We start from the raw sequence: 13,887 nt of genomic DNA on the forward strand, positions 1-13,887 counted from the left end.
CGCTGCCAAATACATTAAGGTAATTAGAGATTTTGAAAAAATAGTCCATGGTTGTTTTGGAAAATCACTAAGCTCCACATATGACAAAGATTTAGAGGGGCTCTGTACGAGCTATAGAAATCTTAGGGCTACAATTCCTTTGAAGGTACATTCATCAACATGAAAGTACTTGTAGTTGTAAGCAACAACCGCGTTCCTTAGCGCCTCTATACAGTTTGGGTTGTGCTCTCCAACTTTTCTTATTCGCCCTACTCGACCCATTATAGCCCTCCCCTAGGATATGGTTCCTAAAAACCCTTTAGCTTTTTAAAATCGTTTCTCAATTAGTTGAAAATCAAAGTTAGTCAACTGCTCTAGATAAAATTATTCAGTATAAAATCATTTTTTAGGAATTCATGAGAAACTCTTCTGTGTAGCTTTCTTTAAATGAAGTTGTGATAAACAGATTATGAATAGTCAGGTTATATAGAAACATCTAGTTAGAGAGCTTATCAATGTTATCAGAGATTTAGATATGAGCCAATAGTCGCAAGTAATTCATATGGCTTCTGTTTCAACTTTTATAGCAAACTAAACAACAAACTTCAACAAAATAATCCCTAATTAAGAAAGCTCTAAAAGTAATACGTTTTGATGTAACTTTCTATTTGCTAAATATTACATGTATTCTCTTTTATTTCTTGCAGAAGCTAGCCCATAACACACCACCTGCTGTTAATCCACCAGTAATCATGAGAAGATACCTTAAAAAAATACTTGAAATTAAAAAAATATATATTATTTTTACCACCTGCTAGAAGTTGAGCAAAGTTTGAAAATTAAGAGAAAACGCCTACGAAAATATATTCATGTATGTTTTTGATACAGCCACAACTCATTTTGTACAACTGAAGATCAATGATATGATTTTTTTTCTTTTTTATACAGATTAAAGTTATACTTGAAAAAAAATCATTCTTTGATTTTTCTGAATCTAAAAGTTAGTTTTTTTAAAACTATTGAGAATTTACAAGAAAAAAAATCAAAAGAAAAAACATAAAAATACAGAAATGTAAATTTAATTTCATACAGAAAAAAGTTTGTTTTTATACCAAATAATTAATGGACAATGCGAAAAAAAATCATCTTTTGTTCCATGTCTATTATTTCTACAATAGCATGTAAAATAACGATCACAAGACTGCTGTCAAACAGCTGTGCCAATATCATGACACAAACTATAGCACCGATAGGGGAGAACCTTAATGAGTGGGATACTTTTAGCAAAATGCTTTTTAAAAGTAGATAAAACTGTTTAATATAAATATTTAAAAATGATTCACAACCATCGACTCTTGATGAATGATATAGTAAAACAAAAACTTGGATTTGCATTTGGCAATTTTAAAAACTAAGTTTTATTGGAGCAGGACATTTATCCCATTCATTGGGTATGACTCATTGAATGGATAAAAAAATATCAAATGTGATAAATATAAAAGAATTAAAAATGATCAGTGTTCAATTCAATAATTTTCAAAATTAATTTGTTAGTTGTAAATATAATTAAATTTGAATATATAGACGCATACGTAGAGACCACAAAAAAAATATTTTAACTTAAAAAAGCAAAATTTCTCTTATTAAATTTCAATCAAAGTGGAGCTCTCTAATTTTAGAATATTATGTTTAGTAATTTTTTATTTAAATAAAATAGTGTAGTATAAAAGTGTGTATATAATACCCATTACCCATGGGGGTAAAAGTAAGCGACTCCAGCATCCCCCTGCTGAGCTGCAATTAATACGTTATCAAATACCTAATTTACTTAAGATAAAACTCAACATAATACATCTAACAACTTAAATTTCATGTATGTTTAACAACAACAATAACAACAACAACAACAACAACAACAACAACAACAAGTAAAAAGCACTTATGGCTTCTCATAAATTACATGGAAAAAAATTAAACAAAGAGGGAGTATAAAAGATATTAACAGTCAACTTCACATTATTTGCATTCATAATAATGCTTCTTGCTGTTATTACAATTACCACATATCCATAATTGACAAGTGAAACACTGAATCCAAGCAGACCCGAAAAATATTTTCCAGTTGCATTAGCATATTTTGCAAGTGTTTTTTGTCTTTGATTTGTGGAAGAATTTTTTAAAGATGATATAATTGAAAAATCGGCAGAGTTGTCTGATATGTTAACCTTTTGAATTTCTTAACTCTTTATACCAATATCAACATTTTTGTGCTTAATTATTGTCTTTTCTGGAGTATTATTTAATATGGTACTTTTACCCAGCTTTCTTCCTCTCTTAGAAGATTTTCTGAGTGGTGCTTTGGGTAGGGGAGAATGATTTCTGGACTATTTACTTTAACCAAGGCTTCTGAAGAATCAGTTTACTAGTTTTTTTATATAATCAATGATTGTTATCTGGTTGTTAAATTGCTAATTCATTGTTTGCCAAAGGTATGTCACTCACGCTAGATCCGATGAAATCACTTTCCTCAAATAATTCTCTTTTAAGTGGATCCTACATTTTTCAAATCCACTGCAAAAAGTTTTTATTGTAAATGATTAACTAAATGCTGTGTGTGCAAGCTGAGGTAAGTTATATATGTTAATGATCCTTCCCCCAAATTGGAAACTAACCTTTGAGCCACCCTAAAATAAGATTTAAATGACCCAAACGCTGCAATCTATGACTGCAGTGTAGTGGAAATGTTAATAAATGCAAAGACTTTTTTTTTTTTTTTTGCGTATATGCAATATTTGCAATATTATATATTATTTCAAAAGAAATTTGGCTTTCATGATTGTCCATTAGTAAGAGCACAGGATTATCCAAAGATGATTTAGTATGAGAACCAAAGTGTTTTGTTAAAACTAAAAAGTTTTCATCATCCAACCACTTTTGTTACACAAACCTAAGATACCTGTTGGTGCTCCATCTCTAATATAAAGATCAGTTGGTTTGGGTTTGTGGGTATATATATATACACATCATTCAACGAATTTCAACCAAATTTAAATGTTTAAGAAACGTTTGGTGCTTTCCTATTAAATCTTTAATAATGTTTTTAAAATGATTTTTATTAACTCTTTGATGCGTTGAAATGTGTTTCTTATTCAAAATTCGATTTTTAATAAAAAAATATTAAAATATGTTTCATGTTAAATTTTTAATTATCTTCTTTTACTTTTTCACAAAATTATTTATCATGGCAGGCAAAGTCCTTTTAGTGTTTGAAGAAAAGTGATACAAGCAACATCTCAATAGAATTAAGAAACTTTGATCTCAATTAAAAAAAAACTTTTATCAAGGAAATTGCAATCTCAATATCATTTTACGAAGTACAAGCTCTTCAAAAACAAAAATTTCTCCTTGGTCTTAGATCAAAATTTATTACTTTATTAAAGATATTTAATTTTTTATTACAAGAAAATCATGCCTCCAATGAAAAAAAATCAACATGACAATTTTCTCAAAGTGCTATCAGAAAAGCAAAGTTAAGAGCCAGTGGAACCTCTTCAGAAAGAGACAGCTGGCTGGCTGATCTGAGGAAAAGAGCTGCAATCATCAGGGCTAATGATTCAAAGTCTCCTCCTTGGTGAATGTAGAACTTACAGGTCTGTGGATACTGTCACAGATCCAGCTCAAGCAGTTCTCTATCCAACAGAATTGTAAATTCATTGGAGCCCCCGGGACTTCCGACTCACATTCTTGCACTCAAAGTTGGAGCACCTATAATGTTGCTTAAAAATTTGGACCCACCAAAGTTGTGCAATGGAACACGTCTTTTGGTTAAGAAACTGTTTCCTAACATCATTGAAGCAACAGTTTTAACAAGATGTGCCAAAGGTGAAATATTTTCATTCCCAGAAATCTTTTTATACCTTCAGATCTACAATTTGATTTTAGACACCCTTAGTTTCCAGTTCGCCATGCATTTACCATGTCAATCAACAAAGCACAGGGACAGTCTTTGAAAGTTGCAGGAGTCCATTTGGAAACCCCATGCTTTTCTCATTGACAATTGTATGTGGCATGCTCTCGAATTGGAATGCCTCAAAATTTGTTCATTCAAGCACCAGATGGAAAAACAAAGAATGTTGTGTATCAAAAAGCTCTTATGTAACACCCAGGACAGTTGTCTTTTTCATTTATTTGTTTGACTTGATTCTTTATTAGGATAAATAATTTAAAATTTATTATCTCACAATCATTATTTCTAAGAGTTTTGTATATGCTAAATTTTTACTTTCTACAATTTGAAATCCAATATCCTGGGCAACAGCAGGTACTTCAGCTAGTTTATCATAAAATCCTTATAGTTTTTTCTTGGGAATGTAAATACAGGTGGAACTGTATTCTCCACAATGTTTACAAAAGCCAGCATAGTCACCAATGATCCTCTTTCAGCTGAAACAGCTTGGCAAACTTGTTTTGTTCCAGATGAGATAACCTTTGGACGGTCTGTAATTGTTAATAATCCTGTCTTATCTGCATTAAAAATGCATTCAGGTTTGAACTTATATCTTAATTGAAGTTCTAATAAATTATCAAAAAATTTTGAGACACTTTGCCATTTTCAAAGCTCTTCCTACTGTAAAATTTGATATACTATATTTGTTAGCTGCTTTTCGAATGGACATACCTTTGAGAACACTTTTGACTGCATCTTCAACATCTAAAGAATTTTTTCTAACTAATTTTGTGTTTGGCTTCGTCTAAAATAAAATGCTTTATAATTGGATATGTCATATCAAAAAAATAGACAGGACACAGTTTATGAGATAGTCAATGAAAGATCTCAACCACAACTACAAACACACAACTACAAACACACAACTACAAAATGTAAGTAAATAGCTTAAATAAATATATACATTTATGTTGTAGATACAAAATTTATGTAACTATATGATGTAGATACACAGTTTATATAACTATATGATGTAGATACACAACTTATATAACTATATGATGTAGATACACAAAATTTATACAACTATATGATGTAGATACAAAATTTCAAATATAACTAGATGTACAGGGTGTTCGTAAAGTCGGTTTAAGTCTTTGATTAAAAATTTGTCCTCATTATATTAATTTATCCATTTAAATAGTAGTGTTTTAAAGCTTGATTCTAGGAAATTTAATTTCAGAAAAAAATGAGCTGCCAACTATCTCTTGAAGAGAGAATTAAAGTTGTTCTTCTCTATGCCAAATTCGAGAGTTCTGAGGAAGTTCAACGAGAGTGGAGAAAACAGCTCGGGACGTAGCCACCATCCAAGCCGGTGATTCTAAAGTTGGTTGACAAGTTCAAGAAGACAGGCAGCGTTCATGATCGAGAGGGATCGGGCCGGTCTCGCTCAGCTGTGACAGAAGAGGCAATCGAAAGAGTGACTGAGCAACTCGTGAAAACAAGCGATCTCTCAATTCGAAAGGGCGCTGCAGCTCTGGGCATGAAACAGACCAGCTATTACAATACCGTTAAAGAGTCAGGGCTTCAGACCAATCAAAATCCAAGAGCTTAGTGAAGACGACTTTGATAGACGAGTGCAATTTCGTGAAACACTATTGGACAATTTTTCCAAAAACCCAGGTATGAGTGATAAGATTTTGTGGTCGGATGAGAGTCAGTTTACTTTGAACGGAGTTATAAGCTGTGACAATAGCTGCTACTGGGCCTACTCTAACCTGCATGAAATATTCCAGGTCGGCACATCTAAAGAAAGACTTATGGTGTGGTGTGGAATGATTTCAGGTGGACTTATAGAACCATACTTCTTCGATGGTTCTGTCACTGGCGAGACCTATCTGGAAATGCTTAAGACAAATGTATGGCATTCCAAAACAGAATAACATTAAATGCCATTACGTTCATAGCGCATTAGAGCGGATGAATCGGTCTGTTCAATTCTGAATGCACAATAGGGCAGAGGAAGTGTTATGGTTTGAGGATGTTTTAGCCGGGACAGTTTGAGTCCCATTCATCACATAGAAGGTATTATTAACCTGAGAGTTTATTTAGACACTATGAAGAATGTTATGTTGCCACATGCAAAAAATAAAATGACTTACAAATGGACCTTACAACAACATAATTAAAAATGCATTGTGCCTGTTAAAGATAATATAGGTCACAAAAAATTTGAAATTCTTGATGGTTTTAACAAAGCCCAAATGCCTCATCACTGTGATGCTGTTTTGAAGGTAAATTGATATGCTACCAAATACTGCCTTATCTTATTGACACTTTTATGAATTTTAAAATAGATTTTCATCAAAGTTTAGTAGTTTCTAAACGTTTGCACAGAAGCCTTTTCAAAAAGAAATTGAATCTTAGCTAATCATTATAGTTTAAAGTTTTGTGGTTTATATTATGTTAATTGAGTTAACATAGAAGAACATTTGGTAAAAACTTCAGCTGATCGCAAAAAATTTGCGAAAAGTTATGCTTTAAAAATTGAACAAACTTTAGTGATTCTAAACTTTTGCATGCCACTGTATTTAAAAAAACGTAATAAAAACCTGATAAGATAACGCGGTGCGTAGGAACATGCTCTAAGACCTTACAACATATCCCCAAAAACTTTTTTTTGATTATCATTAGAAAGTATTTTCTCATTCAAAAGACGTAAACGACAACGTTTTTTAGTGGGGGCCTGGTGAGAAACCATATATTTTAGGGGAGTGCCCAAGGGTTTTGTTGTTCAAGATAGGTAACAAAGAGACAAGGTGCATACTCAAATTTCTAGTATGTTGATACTGATGCCGAATGAGGATGACTTGCAAAAGATTAGGGTAATAGGAGCTAAACCAATCCCGCCCCGACCTCTAACTGCCCTCTTCCTAGAACTACGTCTCCTTTAATCGTAAAAAATTTTTCTTTGTTCTATCATAAACCTCTTTTCGTTTATAACTTATAACCATGCGAAGCCTAAAATTACCTCCAATTACCCCTTAAAACAACTTTAAACGGTCTTAAATTTTAAACGAAAAGTTTTTTTTTTTTTATATAATTTGAAATCTGTCGATGAATTTTGATCTAATTTAATATAAAACAGACAAAAAATTGAAAAGGGTTTTTAGGAACCATATCCTAGGGGAGGGCTATAATGGGTCGAGTAGGGCGAATAAGAAAAGTTGGAGAGCACAACCCAAACTGTATAGAGGCGCTAAGGAACGCGGTTGTTGCTTACAACTACAAGTACTTTCATGTTGATGAATGTACCTTCAAAGGAATTGTAGCCCTAAGATTTCTATAGCTCGTACAGAGCCCCTCTAAATCTTTGTCATATGTGGAGCTTAGTGATTTTCCAAAACAACCATGGACTATTTTTTCAAAATCTCTAATTACCTTAATGTATTTGGCAGCGGAAACTCCAAGACTAGACACTCCTGAAAAAACAGTTCAAAGCTGTCTATGTCTTTAAGCAATATATTGCAAGCATTGTCTTCCAAAAGATGCTGCCTTTGGTAGAACACTCTGCAGATGTTTATCTTAGACAGATATTGGTTAACAAACTGTAACTTACACTCCTTGTTTTCAAATAAATTTTTTAAAATCTCTTTTAAAGTTTTGTCTACAACAACTAGCAGTATATGTAGACCAGAAATATTTACAAGTTCTAGCATTTTTTGTTTTTGTCGTCTGTTAACAAAGGGGATTCACAACGTTTGTGTACTTTTTTGCATTTTTTAAATTTGCATCATCGGTCATCCATTGGCCGTACAGTCTACACAGAGATTCTAGAGTATAATGATCAGCTTTTTGAAAATCAGGAGATGACGTCATGCAATATGAACAAGGGTGCTTTGATGCTGCAGTTTGTTTTCCAACCTTTTGAAGCAAAACCTTTAGATCTTCAGATACTATGTAATATAAGGATGAAATGTTCAATTTATCCAAAATTAACCGCAAACTATGGTATTTTTTGTTCAATGAAGACAAAATGGCCAATATAATAGTTTTATGGACGCTTGAATCTTTAAAATCTTTGCACGCATATTTGACACACTTGCTCAGTTTCTCTGGAATTTCATCATTTTTTAACTCAGGTTTTAGGGTTATTAACAGTGTAACTTTAAGGAATCCCTGCCCTCCATCTACACCTAATTTGATACAGCATCATTTGTTCCTTGACTTCTGTGATGACGTACCATTGCTACAAGCTCTTCAATGTCATTGTAATACACAATAGGAGTATCTTTTTCTACCAACTATACATCCAAAAAAAATCAAAATGAATGATACAGATTGCAATATATTGTTATCAATAGTTATCAAAAAATATTTTTTTTGGGTAACAGTTTACTTACTTTGCTTTCATTTAATTGTAATAGCAATGGGAGTTTATCACCATTGAATAATTTTCCAATCACTTCGTTGTTCTCAATCAATTTAATATTGAAACCAGATTCTACACTTTTCCGTCCTGCCTCACTTCTCAGAAATTGTGCAACTTCAATTATGTTGTGATTACTTAGAAATCATAATGAAGCTATTACAAAAATTGCCTTTAAACTCATAACAAATTTATTTTTAAAAGTATTTTTAAGCAAAAAAAAACTTACCTGACATGTAATTGAAGTTTGTTTATCTCAAGAAAAGAAAGGTTTCTTAACCTTAATTTTTTCCGAAAGAGACAGTGAGTTGTTTTGGACCAAATGTTTTCAAAGCTAAGGTGTTCCCTGAGTCATTTTTGCTGAAATCTTAGACAGAACTGGACTGAACTTTTCCTTGCATTGTTAGGGATGTTGATTTCACAATGGCAGTCAAATTCTTTTGTCATTCTAATTTCGTACAGGGATGTGGAATTCCTTGTCCCACTTGGGCATAGCAATCTTGACAAATTAGTTTTTCTGCAGGTTTATTTGAAACATCTTCAACGCCTTGATAAACAGGTTTTCCCGACACACATTTAACGATAGGGGCCATTATTTGTTCCATTTTTGATTTGCGCTCATTTTCACAAATAAAACACAAAGAAAATGTGAATACATTTTCTCCCTGTGATAAATTTGGTATTCAGGTCTAAATTTTAAAGCATATGTATAGCAATTATAATAACTAAAATAACGTAACTAAATTCTAACTAAAGTAAATTAAATATCAATATAGTTATAATTACCTTCATTACACAGCCGCATAGTGAAGTAAGGATCAATCGCTGCAAGCTTTTTTCTACATTTCGAGCAAAGCATGGTAGGAAGGTCAGGGTTATTCGCCGAATAATCCTTCCAGAATATAGTTTTGATAAGGTTTGAGTAGTCATTTTTCTTTTTATTTAGATTTAAATAGGTTGTTTCAGCATTGTTTATTGGTCTTAAATCCTTTCCTATCCTGAAGCAGCAAATGCAATTTTTTTTTAACAAAATCACCATGTTCTTCTGCATGTTTAGGCATTTTAAATGAATGCTTCAAAATAAAAACTTCTAACATGGATTGATAATATTGGCGTAATATATCGGTCATATCAATCAAATGTCAATATAATGGCAACAAACATGCTTTTAGTTCGTATGTCAACGCGTCTGAGGAATTATTATGCAACTGTTAATAATTAGCAACTGCTAGCTTTTACTAGTTGTTAATAATTAAAGGTTTCTTTGCTTTGTCTTTATTTCAATAAAAATGTAAAGAGAAAGTAATGAAAACTACATATCTGTCTGTTAATTTCAATGTTAAACACTTAAAATAATTTAAAAGAAAATTAATAAACCTATCACAAACATTTCTGAAAATCTAAATACAGGGGCATGGACATTAGGGCATCCCATACTTTTCAGAAATCACCTTTTTTCAACCATAAACACTAGGCCCCACATATTTTTTTGCTCGAAGGTATATAAATGTAGGATCTGTTAAAAAAAAACTCATATTATGAAGTCTTCATTTGCAAAAATGGACTTTATCGCTTCATTTTCTAGACAAAAAAAATTAGCTTTTGGCAAAAATAAAGTTGTTGCAACAACAGTATAAAGACCCATTACACTTCTTGATAAAATTAAGCTTTTTTTTTTGACTTATCTTTATATAAATATAAAGATAAGTAAAAAAAAAAAGTTCAATTTTATCAAGAAGTGTAATTAGATTTTGGCTTATCTTTATATAAATACAAAGATAAGTCAAAACCTTTTAGTAAAATAATCTTATTTAAGAGTACTTAAATAAAAATATTTTAATAAAAGGTTTTGACTTATCTTTATATTTATATATTTTTCGTATTTCGATTTTTTTGTAATTATTTATTTTAACCCACAAATATATTGCCAAAGCAAAAGAGATATTTGACAATGAGTATGAAACAGTATGAAAACACTAGTGGTTTAAAAACAATAAAAAAGGCAAGCATGCTTGACTTAATTGGCAATATAGAATTTTTTAAAATAAATATATATTAGCATTATCTGAATATTATAGACAATGTTTTAATAATATTAAATTACTTTGATAATACTTTTATTAATGATTTCTTATAAAAAATTTATCATTAATAATACTAATATTATTGATAAATAATATAATGATAATATTTTATTTCCAGAGAAAAGGAAGAGCTTTTATCTTCTAAACTAATACTTTTAAAAAAGTATTTCACTAGTTAATTTTGTATGGTGTTGAAGTTACATTTAAGTTCATTGTTTATGATAGCACAACTACAAATACAAGTCATAATAGAGATGTTATCCATTATTTAGAGGTTAAATTTTAAAAAAAGTTAGGATGGGTAATATGTTCACTTAACACAAATGAACTTTGCCTTCAACATCTAATAGAAGATGGTAAGACAACCTCAAAGATCCCTAAAGAAGTTACTTTCCAAGGTGACTGAAAAGGAAAGAAATTACAACTTCCAGCCTATATCTGTAAGTCCTAGTTTAATTGAACTTCGTGAAGAAATAGTAAATGAGTTATTATTCAGATTAGAAATATGCCTATAAACAATACCAGATATTAATTTTAGGAACTCTTGCTGAAAGTTTGAAAAACCAAAAACCAGGCACTGTGGTCTATTCAAGGTGGCTCAACAAAGGTTCTTCCTTATCTTCATTGTGAGTATGCAAACATGGATTAGAGAGAGATGAGCTAAAAAAATTATGAATTAGTTGTTAAGTTTATTGTATCAGTTTACTTCCCTATGTGGTTGCAAGTCAAAGTGAAGCATAGTTGGATAGAGAGAACACAACACATCCTGAACCAATTTGCCCATATAAAACTTAAAGATGAAAATGTACTATCTTTAGCATGGTATTGTCATTCTAAAACCTTATTACAAAGTTTACTTTACAGTCAAAACAAGGTTGAAAGGAAGTTTGCTGTTAATAAAATTTTTGAAACTAGAAAACATCAGAAAATGAGAATCCTCATTCTCCCAGAGCATACAAGATTCCTAACTTAAACTTGCATGGAACCACATTGACTGACCTTATAACATGGAAAGAAGCCTATAAACCTGTCAAACGAACAATAGTGATGTAGAAAAATTCCTGATTGTCCTATGGTATTTCCATATTTCTCTGTTCACACACAGAGAGGGCAGTTAAGGAGTAAAATTAATTTTTATTATGCTTTGTAATATACTATAATTGATAAAAGTTTAATAAATATTTATAGTCATGAAAGTAGTTTTTAAATGATAAGCTTTTTTTTAGGAAACTGCTGCTTTTGAAACTGCCTTTAGTTTTGAGAGAAAATTTGGTTTTATCTGAGCAAGAGCAGAAAATAGAGCAATAAACCCTCTTTTTAATAGCATGAAGGACATCTCTTCATTTTAGCATTCATTTTAGTCATTTTTAGTGCCTATAACAGAATATATTTTAGAGATATTTAGATATTAAGATATATTATTAGAGAGAAAATAGTTTAATTTTTGTTTGTTGATTTTTATAAGCTTTATATTGTATTGTAGAAAAAGCAGTAATGAAACCTGGCACCTATACATAGAATATGATGGGGGGCCTATACACCACTCGGATTTTTCCAAAAAAATCTTTTTTTATTGACATCCAATCTGGTGAAAAAAAAAATCGTTTTTTATACTATCTGTATGGGATAGTCTTACATATTTTAAACTTCGCTCCCCCTTCCCCATTTGAGTTACTATTTGCAAAAATGTGGTTTCTCCCCAGGCCCCCTCTAAAAAAAGTTGTCATTTACATTTTTTTCTGATGATAATCAAGAAAAAAGTTTTTGGTGATGTGTTGCAAGGTCTTAGAACATTTTCTTATGCACTGTGCTAATATGCTTTATCAGACAAGGTACTTTCAAGCACAATGGTTAATTTTAAACTATTGCACGCTTTAGTAGAAAAAGGCTTAAAAAAAAAAAAAAAGAATAAAAACTTAATCAAATTTTCCGTGAAATATAAAAACAAAAGCATATTCCAAAGAATATGTTGATGAATTAACGATAAATAACTTTTGGTAGGCAACATGTCATTATTGATAACTTTCAAAAACAAATTTTAAGTTCAAAAACAACAAATTTACCATAAAAAGATTCTGCTTTTTAAATGGCTAATCCAATTGTAGCGAGTGACAGTGTAAAACTTGTGCTTAAAAAAAGCTTTAACTATATCTTGATTGCTGAATCCAAAAAAAAAAAAAGAAGATTGAAAAAATCATTAAATGGTCTGCACACCATAGTAAAAACTAAAGGAATTTACCGTCTTTTGTGAGAAACAGCCACAAGAGCATGTTTATAATCTACCAATTGCACATCTACTGATCCAAATGGAAGAAAGTCACGTGCAATCTGAAAGTAAACTATCCATAAACATTTTTCATCTACAAACGTACTGCTCAATTAAATAAAAAGATTTTGCACCTATAAATATAATGCTTAAAAAAAATAAAAAGATTTTGCATCTACAAGTGTACTGCTTAAATGAATAAAATGATTTTGCACATATAAACAGAAAACCTCTGAATGAATTACTTATGAACCTCTGAACAAATTACTTATAAGACTCTGAACATATTGTTGTTTATGCAACAGTTTTTATTGAAAAGTTTTTCACAATTATAAAGTTATTATTCAATATTCAAATAAAGAAAACATTTTTAAAAATCTGCTAGCTAAAAATTGGTTGAACCTGGGCAACAGAAAATTTGCTATTTTGATCTTTAAAGGTAACAATGAAACGCTCAGGGTATGTTGCTGAAGGGTCTTTACCGTTAAAATTCTAAGAAAATAAAAAAAAAAAAGGTTTTTATTTTTAATGAATGCTATCATCAAAAAAGTTTCTGGGGTTTTCAACAAATGAGACTTTTAATTGACTTACAAAGTAACTAACAGTTGCTCTAGAAACATATATCAAGTTTTCCAAATGTTTAACAGATGATAAATGTTCGTGAGGTTCTAAAGCATGACTATTGATGGATCTATTAGATATAAAAATGCCATAACTTAAATCTTTATAACTAAAAACAATTCACATGTATTGTAAAAACTTAAACAATGACTCCTTTTGATGCAAATACACCAAACCTTTTTGAGGAATGATGAACTTTTATTTTTAATCTTAGAAAGAAAGTAGGAAGATTACATTTAAGCTAATTTTATCATACAGTACTAAATATTCCTGTAGCTGCACAATTAAAATTTATCCGAAATTGCAATATTTTTGAAATGATCTGTACTAATACAATTAAAAAATATCTAGTAATGTTCCTTGAACTTTATGGTTTGTGTTGACAGATAAAAAGCACCTAGCAGTACTTTTTTATGTGTTGCCAGCAGCCATTTGCAAAAAAGAGTATTTTTAAATGAAACATTCGTATAGCTTAGGGTGTTTCTTATTTTTGAAAATTCAATTTTTGCATGGGCCACCCTGCCATTTGGTTCATTATCATAAAAAAGTATTACCCTTTTTT

The 13,887-nt window shown here is 30.7% G+C and overlaps 1 protein-coding gene across 5 annotated transcripts in view; it reads right to left on the reverse strand.

Annotated features, from left to right (window-relative positions):
* Nucleotides 1-621: 621 nt before the first annotated feature.
* The window catches only part of LOC145184720 (poly(A)-specific ribonuclease PNLDC1-like), a 43,568-nt gene continuing 30,302 nt past the window's right edge, over nucleotides 622-13,887 (reverse strand). For 2 of the 5 annotated variants that reach the window (XM_090093610.1, XM_090093609.1), the window contains exons 20-24: nucleotides 13,296-13,395; nucleotides 13,107-13,196; nucleotides 12,678-12,766; nucleotides 12,502-12,597; nucleotides 622-743 (exon numbers count right to left, since the gene is read on the reverse strand). In XM_090093610.1, the coding sequence (XP_089949736.1) occupies nucleotides 674-743; nucleotides 12,502-12,597; nucleotides 12,678-12,766; nucleotides 13,107-13,196; nucleotides 13,296-13,395 (445 nt within the window). In that variant the 3' untranslated portion in view covers nucleotides 622-673. Of the gene's footprint in view, nucleotides 744-4,657; nucleotides 4,731-12,501; nucleotides 12,598-12,677; nucleotides 12,767-13,106; nucleotides 13,197-13,295; nucleotides 13,396-13,887 lie in introns of all 5 variants that reach the window. The other 3 variants (XM_090093612.1, XM_090093611.1, XR_016454345.1) reach the window with 2 other exon arrangements.

This window comes from Hydra viridissima, unplaced genomic scaffold (assembly GCF_058129835.1).
Source record: "Hydra viridissima isolate aposymbiotic clone 2 unplaced genomic scaffold, HvirCarnegie_v1 scaffold_7, whole genome shotgun sequence".
In the NCBI taxonomy this organism is placed as follows: domain Eukaryota; kingdom Metazoa; phylum Cnidaria; class Hydrozoa; order Anthoathecata; family Hydridae; genus Hydra; species Hydra viridissima.